Source organism: Toxotes jaculatrix, chromosome 5 (genome assembly GCF_017976425.1).
Source record: "Toxotes jaculatrix isolate fToxJac2 chromosome 5, fToxJac2.pri, whole genome shotgun sequence".
In the NCBI taxonomy this organism is placed as follows: domain Eukaryota; kingdom Metazoa; phylum Chordata; class Actinopteri; family Toxotidae; genus Toxotes; species Toxotes jaculatrix.
Genome location: NC_054398.1, coordinates 20475113 through 20487592, shown reverse-complemented (window position 1 = coordinate 20487592; position 12480 = coordinate 20475113). Strand labels below are relative to the sequence as shown.

Sequence of the window (12480 nt, the reverse complement as noted above, 5' to 3'; positions counted from 1 at the left end):
CCCTTAGTTTAATCAAATACAAGCTGAAATATCAGAGTGATCTGTTTCTCTGTGCATATTATGCTCATTGTTGAATTTCATCAGTTGTATTGGATTGTTGTTCTTTGTTGATGTTTGTAGGAAAGTTGCAGGGTTTCTTGTTGAAATAAAGGGTTGAACATTGGCCTGTTGTAAACAGAAAGGAAACAAGGAAACAAAGATAAAAAGAGACGAACAGAGAACGACGGGGAAAAAAATAAAATACAGATAGAAGAAAGTCGCAGCATGTAATCTAAGCCTTGTATTAAAGACAAGAGCTGAAGAAGGAGGCAGAGTTGGGGATATTTCTAAATGGAGCTCTGTGAAAACAAACGTCAGCTCCATCTATTGACAGCCAGCCACAGGCTGTGGTAGAAGATGTGTCAGAGTCTTTTGCTGAGCTTCTTCACACATCACCTCATGGAAACTCCTAATGTCCAAGCAAAGTTTACACACACCTCCTAATGTAAGGCTTTGCCTACATGTTTTGGAGGATTAGACTGTGTAGGATTTTTACTGGCATTTCAAAACACAAGCCTGTTACATCTCTGGCTTCTAAGAATAGGCTTGTTATATTAGATTCATTCATTCCCCGCTATCTTTTATCGATACAGTTATCCTTCTCCTGCTATGCAACTATGCTTGATCAATAAAAGCCTATGGGCTAGATTCACTCAGATGCGAGACACGTTGTTGTATCAATTATGAATCAGTCAATGTTGAAAATGCCTACCAGGCAAGAATGGAGCTCAATAGCCCATTCACTGTAAAGACCCTATTTTGAAACCAATATGATGCTGATTGTATATGGTCCCCTTCTCTTCTCTTCTCTCCTTTCCTCTTCTCTTCTCTTCTCTTCTTTCCTTTCCTCTCCTCTTCTCTTTTCTTCTCTTCAGATATTGATGAGTGTGCGGACGGCTTTGTCGAGTGTGATAGTAAATCCACTTGTGTCAACTTGCCCGGCTGGTACCACTGTGAGTGCCGTGATGGCTACCATGACAACGGCTTGTTTTCCGCCAATGGGGACTCATGTGTAGGTGAGTGTCTCCTCCTTTGCTTTCTTTACACAAATATATAAAATATGTGACACTTTGTTAATAAATTTTTTTACCTCAGATTTTAAAGTTCTTTCACTCAAATGAAGTTTAAACTGTGGTTCATACCTTTTGGCATTGCAAAAATATGAACTTTTTGCATCTCATGGCTCTGGAATGTCCCATTAATGGAAACGTCCCATTAATTTTCCATTGAATGGCTTTTATTTTTACCATCTCAGTTTCATCAAAGCTTTAAGGGTCTTGTCTTTGATATCTGGCTTCAGAATTGAGAGATTAAAGTAACAGCAAGCACTGAAAACAGTGCTTTTTAATTAACCAAAACTTTGTTGAACTATGTGAGTCACCCACCATCAGAAACTATCAAAACTTTTGTTTTAAAAGATGTTTTGTTATGCTTGAGTAAGTAATGGCATGATTGGATAGGTATGTAATTATTAGTGTGTTTTTCTCCCAAAACATCAGTTTTCTTTTTGCAGCCTGTTCATTTTCTGGAACATTCTCTCTGATACAGCCTGTCAGGAGAAGTGTCAGCTGTCAAAATGGAAACCCTCAATCTACTGTAACATCGAAGCATTGCCTGTAACAATAGTGCTAGCGCTGCTCCACTCGTTGACCCCATCTTGGCTGTCAGTTTGAGTTGGGAGAGGCAGGGGAAAAAAGCACATTAAAGGCACTCTCAAAAAACCGAACCTGTCTGCGTCTCACAAAGCAAAGTTATAATTTGACCAAAAGTGGGTTTCTGGGTTGCATCACAATTGTACAGTGTTGTATTTCTACATTTTACAGTTGAATTTGAAGCTCTGACACTGCTGTGTTGGGCAACTTAAGGGTGCAAAGAGCAGGTCAATGTTTTTTTTTTCCTGGACAAAAAATGCATGTCAGCTCATTGATAAATGTTGAATTTGTAACCATATTGTGACAGGACAGGCTCTTTTACCTCGTCTCTGTGCTACTATAGCAACATTACCAAGCTTGTAATAAAAAAAATCCACAAGTCTTGCATCAACTGTGTTATCTGTGCAGAGCATATGTATGATGTCATCTTTTTTGTGCTCGCCACAGACATTAATGAATGCAAGACGGGGAGGAACACCTGTGCCAATGACACAGTGTGCTTCAACCTGGAGGGAGGCTATGACTGCCGGTGCCCCCACGGGCACAACTGCACCGGCGACTGTATCCATGACAACAAGGTCAAGCACAGTGGGCAGATCTGGGTGCTGGACAGCGATAGGTGCTCTGTGTGCTCCTGCCAGGTAAGAAACAGAGGGAGATGGACAAGGAGAACATAGAAAGCTGAGGGAGAAATACAAAGACAAAGAGAAACGAGGCAGAGGTAGACGGGTTAGCTGAAACAGACAGAGACAGACAAGTGGAAAAGATGGATATGATAAATAAAAAAGACAGAGAGACAGATAGGAAGAGAAGAGAAAATGTGCTCAATGCCATATATAGTTGAGCAATGATGTTCCCTCTCACTCTCTGTTGCTGCATGTGTACGCCACTACTCTAAGACTTCATTTTTTCTCCTTTGTTTATTCTCTCTCTACTATCTAAGTGTCTAAACAAAGAACAACAAAGCAGTTATAAACCTGTTTTTCCCTATGAACTATGTCATCAGCCACAGGGCAACAAATGTTAACTTGTCCTGTAAACATAAATAAACACTACTCCTCTCTAACCAATCACGACATTTTGAAAAATACTGAAGCATATTGGAGCTGTGGATGATGCGTTGGTTAATTTGATTAAAATCACAACAAACAGTAGATTCACTTACTGCAGTGAAGAAAAGCTTTCTCAAGGTCAAATTTGGTTACTCTGATGTGTAAATTTGCGCCTAGTTGACATTTAAAGGGGTATTCACAATGGGCGGTCCAAAATCCAAAATTTCTTTGGTGAATGCTGTTTCCTTCCTGCCCATAAAATCCCAACAAATGACAGACACAGTAGGTGATAGTGGAGCATTTAGCAGAGCAAAAAAAAAAAAAAAAAAAAGAGCTAAAAGGAGTGAACAGGTGGCCAGAAACATAACTATAAATGAATGCTAATGTTGCTATGTGTTAGCTGGATCTTTAAATAGGAAACTGTTTGTTGACCATACAAACTTTATAAGTTGATAATATGTTTAGATAAACATTTTCTTACAAGCAGAGGTGTAATTTATCAGGCTTGCTTGACTTGGACTTTAATTTTTGAATGTGTCGTCAGCAAGCTAGCTCGCCCATTGTGCTGGCTACTAATGTAGTGAGGGAGCTAGCTTCTGCTACTGCCTGTAATTGCAATGAAACATTAGGGAATTTTGCTCTGCAAATTTCTGGCATGACTGGGCTCTTAATATCCACTGGAATATAAGATACGTATAACACGCGACTGAGCAAACAAAAACACACAGTAGGGGCAAATAGTACCCACAAATTTAATCCAGCTCTACTCAAAATGAAAGACCGTCCCAGTTTTCACCCGTTATCCTTTTTGAATAAATCAGGAGATGTGTAGGATAAATGTGGCATAGGAAGACACAATGCAAATGGAAACACAGGTAGAATAAACCCTGACTTGACAGTGATGCCAAAGTGATGAGCAATTTAATTAAAGTGCCTAAGCTATATGTTGTGATTTTTAAAGGTCCACCAGCGTGACTCAGGCTTTTGATGTTGTTGTTTTGATTGATTTCCAAAGTGACGCGGCATCTGGGAACAGTTGGTCCGAAAAACTCATTCCATCATCCCAAACACATTTTTCCTTCATGATTATCAGGTCACAGACCAGTCATACTTTGCATTTCAGCGTTTCACTCAAGCTAATGCCAAGTGTCTGGCAGTAGTGGAAGGTGATTATAGTGGATTAGTGTCGGTAGTGAATGATCAAGCAGCAAATTATTCATTTGATTACAAAGGACCAGGGCAGAAATGGCTCCCTAATTAAATGAGTCATATTAATTGATTTGAGAGATGGAAGAGCTGCCTGTCAAAATTAGTTGTATTGAGCGGGTGAAGGAGCAGAGGAGTAAACATGTTATTGTTTTGGAAGTGGGCAGACACAGCTGGATATTAGATGGAGAGCCGCAGCTAAGTGATGAGGGAAACCAAGGTCAGACATCACTGAAAAGACAAAGACTGGGTGGTGTCCAGACTGAGGTCATGCAATATGCAAATAGTTCATTGTTTCAGTCTGCGTGAAGCAGCAGATGGGTGGGGTTTACTGCATCAGTGCATTTGCCAGCAGTTGGTAATTTCTAAAACATTTCAAAAATTGAAATACTTTTAATCAATTGGTGGGGAAAAAAAACAAAAAACAAAAAAAAACAATTTACAGAGACTACAGGTATCGCTGCGGTTCGTAATATGTTTATATTGATATGTTTTTATTTATTTTTATTTTAGGAGTATGGAGTATTTTTTGGCCAAGATTGTTTATTTTAATATTCTATCTTGTTCCATGTTGAAGTAAAGACCCATTTGAGTAATGTGTGGTAGGAAACAATTATGATAGGACCATGTCACTGTTAAGGGATTCAGCTGGGGTCAATATAATCACTGATACTAGACACTTGATCAATACATGCTGAAGAAGGCAGGGCCCAAAATAAAAAGGGAAATGTGTGAGGACTTAGTCTTCCTGTTTGTGAACAGTATCAGACTAAAGGAGAATAAATATAGAGGCAACAAGGAGAACCTGTTCCTACCTTTATATATATATAATATATTTTCTGCCTACTGTAGGTACAGTATATATATATATATATATATATATATATATATATATATATATATAGTGAGTGAGTGAGTGAGTGAGAGATAGAGATAGATATAGATATAGATATAGATATAGATACAATCCATAGTATTGTATCTATGAGCCTGCAAAGAATGTAAATGTAATGTATAAAGTAAAGAATGCCCAACACAATTTCTCAAAGCTCAACCTGATATATTCAAATGTCTTGTGTTGTCTGACTATGGCTTCAAGAGCCAAAGTTATGAAGGTTTAATATCACAAATGACCAAGAAAACCAGCAAATACTCACATTTGAGAAGCTGGAACTAAAAAAATTGGGGATTTTCAAAACATATTGTGCCTGAAATAAACATTACTACATTTATTTCCTTTATGGCTTAAGACAGTTACTCATAAAAGTGGCAGCACCAGATGTGAGTGGGAGAAAAATATGTGACAAAGGTAATGAGTTGAATTCAGACACAGCAGTTCTTCTATTTGGAAGGCACCTTAAATCACTGAGACAACAAGACAGCAAAGGAACACTTCTTCAAACACCACACTGATGAACAGGATCTCCTGAAGAACTGCTGTTTCCTCAGTATTCAGAAATATATCTCAGTTTGGAGTGTCTTGCCCATAGTAGGAGCTCAGACCGAATAAATCACAGCTTCAAAACAGTTGCTCGGGATGGGCCACATAGCCTTTATTACAATATTTACGATCAGCATACATGTTTAATGATCCCATTAAACAAATGGCCTTGTCTATACATGCGTGTGTATATATGTACACTGAAAAAAATGTTTCGTTGAATTTACTCAGTTTTAATGTTGAAAGTGGTTGCACGCAATACATTCATCTAAATCCAGACATATTTTTTAAGTTGGCTGTACTTAATATTTTTGAGTAATTTCAAATAAATTATGTAAGTAGTTTCAGCACAAAAATTTTGAGTATTTGTAACTCTGATTTCCTTAGTAATTCTAACTAAGCCCATGTTTAATTTACTTAAATTCATTATGTAATTCATACATTGTGGTTAGCTAATTTGTTATTGTGCTTTAAATTAAATTGTTTTATTCTACATATGTAAAATATTTTGATTCAATTCACAATTTTATTTAAAACAATCAAAATGCATATGTAGATGTGGGGTATGTATACAACAATGAGTTGTGGCAAAAGAATTCGCTCTATACTGCTTTTCAGGCTATGCCCTTAAAGTTTGGGCCCATGGCAGGAGCTATAATCCGGAGCTGTGTTCAGGAGCTGTGCTTCTCTCCTTTAGGCTCCGGCCACCCCAGCCTCCTCACTTTTATACTGGTGGACTGCACCAAGAAATCAATATCAATTATCACTTCCAACACACTTACAATAATCACAATACTAAATAACATATTATCAAATAGAAGTTCAGTTAAACTTACTTTAAAAACACATATTTCTTTTTAAACAAGATACTTATACAGGTCATTTCAACACAAGAGACAAAACACCCCTCCCACTCTACCACACTTGGTTTCTTCCCCTGTGAACCCCCCTATTTAACCAAATGGACCGCTCCAGCTCAGGTTTGACTGTTCCTGGTCTGACAGAGGAAGAAGTGCAACAAAGGAGACAGGTCAACAAAATTTGAATTCAATAAATCAAATACACAATCACAGTGTGACTTCTCTCCTTCACCCCCTCCTCCAAATGTTCATACCACACACATCACCACCAGCACTTCACACCAGGATCAACATTCTGATAAAATCTACCTGAGAAAGAGCACATGTAAGGCACATGTGCCTTACCTTAGTGCACGGGGTCTCCCTGTGACAGTAGCATAAAACAATTTAATTATTTTGATTCTTCTTGAGAGGTGCTCTTGAGAATTTTTTTTCCTCTTTTTTGCTTACTTTTATCTTTCTGGTTGGCCCAATGTGTGTTTTTTACTGTGAAGTTTCTGAACAAGACTCCATTTTATTTTGTCAAATAAAATGGAATTGGGAATTAGTCCAGACTGCCACAACCCATTGTTGTATACCGGGTTTCTCGGCCACCCCCACATCTACATATGCATTTTGATTGTTTTAAATAAAATTGTGAATTGAATTAACATATTTTACATAATGTAGAATAAAACAATTTAATTTAAAGCACAATAACAAATTATGTAACCACAATATATGAATTACATAATGAATTTAAGTAAATTAAACATGGGTTTAGTTAGAATTACTAAGGAAATACAAAAAAGTAACAAATACTCAGAATTTTCATGCTGAAAGTGCTTATATAATTTATTTGAAAATACTAGTACAGCCAACTTAAAAAATGTGTCTAGATTTAGATGAATGTATTGCGTGCAACCACTTTCAACATTAAAATTGAGTAAATTCAATGAAACATTTTTTTCAGTGTATTTGTGCTCATGTCTGTGTTTTTTTTGTGCTCAGTGTTTAATTTTCCTCATGTGATGTGTGCGTTTGTGCAGGCTGGCCAAGTCATGTGCCGCAGGATGGTTTGCGACTGCGACAACCCCAACGCCGACCTGTTCTGCTGCCCCGAGTGCGACCCTCGACTGAGCAGCCAGTGTCTGCACCAGAATGGCCTGCTCACCTACGGCAGCGGGGACACATGGGTGGAGAACTGCCAACAGTGTCAGTGCCTGGTGAGTGCCTGAAGACACGTACATTAACCTCTACACGTTTGTGAAATTTACATCGCAGGAATTTAGTCAGTGCTTTTATCCAGAGCCATTTACTGTGACTGTGAAAACATAAGCATTCACTGCTGCGCCACAGAGCCCACGCAAGAAACACAACAAATATGCCAGTCTCTATGGAAATGCTCACGAATGAGAGATGTACTCTGTGAAGAAAGTCAAGGTTAGAAGTTTTGTGGACAGAGAGGGGGAGCGATTAAGAGGTGAATAGCAAGGCTGCAGAGGAGAAAATGAAGATTGGTTTTCATCCTGTGGCAGAAGAAAGGGAGTGAATGATTAGTGAGATTCTAAAGAATTCAAAGGACCCTTTGCACTGTTGTCTGCTGTGATGGAATTATACATTTTACTGAAGGATACTTCCAAGGTTAAGAGAACAAGAGAAAATGTGTGCGCATCTCAAGAGTGGGAGGGTGTAACAGTGTGTACCATCTGTGTGTGCTTTGAGAAGGTTGTATAGAGTGTGTGCTTTTGTTGATTGATGAGTATTTGCTGCAGGTGTGTTTCTGTGGCTTCGAGTGTCCTCTACATGGAATCCAATTTCTCATACCAAACAAAATAACAGCGTGTTCTCCCCATGAAAATTTCACAGTAAGACATATGCATTTGTCGTGTTCACATCTTCTGCCCTGTCAACCTTTTCCGAGGTTTACACATTCGTGCTTTTCAAGCACCAGAGAAGCATTTCATAAACATTTCCCAATCAACTTGACAAAGAAAATAAATCCTTCTACCTGCGATGCCCCTCTCGCCATGTAACTATATGCATATAAAATGCAAATGTCATGCTTTACATTCTACCCCACTGTCTTGTCTCACCCACATTCAGCTGTAGCACACGCCCACACCAGTCACCCCTTCTGTTCTGTGACTCACAAATCATCTTCACTGTGGATCTCAGACGAGCACTTTACAACTCCTTTTTCCTTTTTTTTCCCCCCTCTCTTTGTTGCTTTTAAAGATCAGTCATACTTGTAGCTAATATAAGTTGGCTCCAGTCTGACAGATTGATGGTCTGAGTAGCAACAGTGATGCCATTTCCTTTCTCCCCTCCCACCATTGTAATGCTGTCTTGATGCCCGGACCTGAGGGCTGCTTTTTGGATTTCTTACAGCGAGCCATTATAGAAGAGCTTGAAAATCACTGCTCAGCTGAGAGGCAGCGGGGAAGCACAGTCGGCTGAAAATGGGTTCGCTCGGCTTCACTCTCGCCGAGGCTCTGCTCACTGTAGGCACTTATATATGTTGACACAAGCAGACACAAATACATTTGAGAACTCCGGTGCGCCTGTCGCAGCAGCAGAACGCAAACACACACACACACATGGTATACAAACACGAGTATGTACATAATATAGACATGTATACACACATGTACTCATGTTTGAAAGTGTAGACACACCTGTCACCACAGCAACATATACTCATCCTTTCATATAGTCATGCATACACAGAGATGGACATGAAATACACTCAATTAAAGATGCATAGACATACACACAAAGCCAAGGACCACCAGCCACCAAGTATAAAGAGCAGCACTTGAAAGGGTGAGGGAAAAGGCTGCTGTGCGATACAGGGACTCCAGTGGCGTGACAGGGACATGAAATGAACCTTGGATGCTGCTACACTTAGCAGAGCTATGGCTGTCCAAGCTCAGCAGGGGCCTTAAAATACACAGTGACAGCAGGCAGATGGGCAAAACGTTCTCCCAAGACCCAAGATGTGAATCCTCCTTTGCTATCCATGCAATCATTTGAAATCAAGAATGTGGCCTTTGCAGACTGTGCACACATGGGCCACTTGTGATTTGTTATCTTGTTAAATCGCCTGACAATCAAAGAAGAATTGAGTTCCTTAGCCATAGGTTGTGCTTTAGGTCGAGGCACATAAAAGAAGGAGCGTGATTGTTGCAGGCTAATACCCAGGAAAAGATAAATGTCACTAGCTTTTAATATCCTGGAGGCACTTTGTAACATTCGGTCTTACACACAGTGAGTTCTTACATCTGTCTATGTAAAAGAAAAGCGATTAAATTGCAGTGAGATACCATGATTAAAATAATAACCTTCTGAAATATCACAAAGAAATGAAAGACCGGCCTCAGTTATGCTTTGATCAAGTTTACACGCCACACTGTTCTGTTTGAAAGGCAAATAAAAACTGATTGTAAAGCAAATCTCTCTCCCCTTTGTGATCATAGGCCACATCTGCATAAACAGACAAAGACGACAGTGTTCCTTATCGCAGTGTGGGACAGATACCTGAGGCTGCATTCAGTCCCTCTCTCTGGCTACAGGCAAAGAGAGCCACTCGGGGGGGATTTCCCACTTCAAATGTTTACACACTACATGGAGTCAGGGACTGGGCATTAGCACTGCATGAGCCTGCGCTTAATAGCCAGGCTAATTTACAACAGCATTTCTGAAATGCTGAGCCGGACGATTTTCAGTGATATTAAATATCCCCGGTGGGACACTTGCATAAAGCCTCTGGTAACTTTATGTGTGTGTCTGTGCCTTTCGTATCTCCTTTTGTGTTTAGACATATACAGTGTCAGCTCATATTTCATTTCATAATAAGGTGTGAAGCAGAAACACTCATGGATGACAGTGTAAGCAGAAGTGGGTCAGGCCAAAATGATATAGCATAGAGTAGGTAGGATGTGTAAAGGTGGCCAAAATATATATGACCTGTTTTCTCAGGCCAGTAGAAAATGGCAGCAGGAGAAATCCAATAAGGCTTTTGGTGCTGAAAGTTTGCTGTGATTAATATAGGAACAACAATAAAAGAGGGAGACTAGAACAAGTCAATTAAAAAGCTGGAGCCTTTACCTCTACAGTCTGAAAAAAAGTTGCTGACTGTGTTGGAAGATTGCTCTGCTCATCTATATTTACTAGGTATCTTAACAACTTTTTTTTTCCCCATCAAGTGGAGACGTTCCCTCTAGCATGCAAATACACAGCGTCAGGAGAAATATGTGTATTTGCATGAGTAACTTGTTTAGGCATGGAAAATGCAATAGTGCATTAGCAGAGATTATTTTGAACTTTCTCTCCTTTTCTCCCTCTGTCCCTCTCGAATCCTCTCTCTCCACCTTCACAGCAGGGGCAGGTGGACTGCTGGCCTCTGCCGTGCCCGCCCGTGGACTGTGAGTTTACCGTGGTGCCTGAGGGCGAGTGCTGCCCCCGCTGTGTCACCGACCCCTGCCAGGCCGACACCATCCGCAACGACATCACCAAGACGTGCACGGACGAGCACAACATCTCACGCTTCAGTGGCTCCTCCTGGATTAAACATGGCACCGAGTGCACCCTGTGCCAGTGCAAGGTAAGGCGCCCGCCCTGCCAGCAGCCTTGAGACAGAAAATTACAGTTCATCTAGTTCAATGGCAGATGAAGCAGCAAAGAAAATGGTTTGGAAATCAAGAACCCTCAGTGCTTTTCAGGAAAAAAAAAGAGTACACTGTGGTCCACACTTTGCATTGTGGAGGCAATTTGTGCATCTTTAACACCTCATGGCTGTATTTACTACACATGGTGGTAAATATGTCTAGAGGTGTTGATGCAGTTGTTTGTGTGTGCTGATTCTGATCTGCACACGAACCTCATGTGCATAGAAAAGACACATTTCACCAACTTTACAACAGTGGCAATAGAAGGGGGGCAAAAATGGAGAAGGGTCTTAATGAAATGAGTAACCACCAATATGTTTAGTAAACTAAACCACTCAGTTCCACATGATAGTGATGTTGTGCCTTGAGCAAGAAAATCTGATATTCATACTCTAAGAAAGTGAAAGCTGCTGTTTTTTTGTTCCACAATAGATAAATAAGATATGAAGTTCCATTTGTGAATTATTCGCTTTTAAATGTCCAAGTGTGATATCATTAGGGACCATGGATTGCGTGACCATGTCCCAGTTATATTTACTAGAAAGAATACCATGGATTTTCTATCACTGCTCCTTTCTACAGCAATAGTCTGACATTTTGGGAAATATGCTTATTTCTAACTGCCTGCTAAATATCTAGCTACAGCCAGATGCCAGTTAGCTTAGCTTAGCATAAAGACTGGAAACAGGGGGAAACAGCTAGCCTAGCTCTGTCCAAAGGCAACAACAGGACCTCTAAAGCTCACTATTTAGAACATTATATTTCTCATTATACTTTACATTACATTACATTTACATTATACTTTTATTACTCATTATATCTGTACAAAAAGCTACATGTAAAAATGACGGGAGATGTAACTACCTGAAGTCTCTGCTTGTTGCCTGGCAACCTCACAGTAATGACGAGACGGGTGTTAAGCTAAGCTGTGTTAGCCGGGTGCTAGCTATAGCTCCATATTTTACGGATATGAAGGTGGTATTTTTCCTATTATCGTATTCTTAGCCAAAAGACAATAAGCATATTTATCAGAATGTTGAACTAGTCCTTTAAATAAAATGGACTGAAACCTTGGACCAAGAGAAACCTGCACTGAGAAAACATGTCAGCCCCCTTGTTCAGCTACCGCGGGGAATCGTGGTCTGCTCTCCTCTGCACTGTGTTAAACAAGCAGACATGTTTGCACACACAGTACTTACTATGTATAGAGCCTCACATAGTCTGTCAAGATAACTGAGGCCAGTTTGTGTAATTATTTCTAGTAGATCAGATGTAGAAAGCTGAACTCCACAAGTTTTTGTTCTAAGAGTTGTTGAGTCACTGAGAGAGTAAACTATGCAGGCGAATATCCCCTTCATTACCAATGGTGAGCATAAATTGTTTGCCTCAGCTTTAGAACTAATCCACCAACCTCGACTGACTCCCTCTCCAGAGTTTCTGGGATAAAATACTCTCCCTCCGCTCGCCTGACAATGATGTCCACATCTTAGACAGAAGATAGCAGCCGTTCTCAACGGACGAAACTAATAAATATTCAAAGTCTCTGTGCCATCTAAAAATGTGAAAGGTTTATATTTAATT

At 39.9% G+C, this 12480-nt stretch overlaps 1 protein-coding gene across 1 annotated transcript in view; it reads left to right on the top strand.

The window, feature by feature from the left end:
* Positions 1-12480, top strand: part of nell2a (neural EGFL like 2a) — a 76127-nt gene that overhangs the window by 62556 nt on the left and 1091 nt on the right. The window contains 4 exon segments of the mRNA XM_041038414.1: positions 915-1055; positions 2139-2332; positions 7279-7455; positions 10611-10835. Of these exon segments, the coding sequence (XP_040894348.1) occupies positions 915-1055; positions 2139-2332; positions 7279-7455; positions 10611-10835 (737 nt within the window).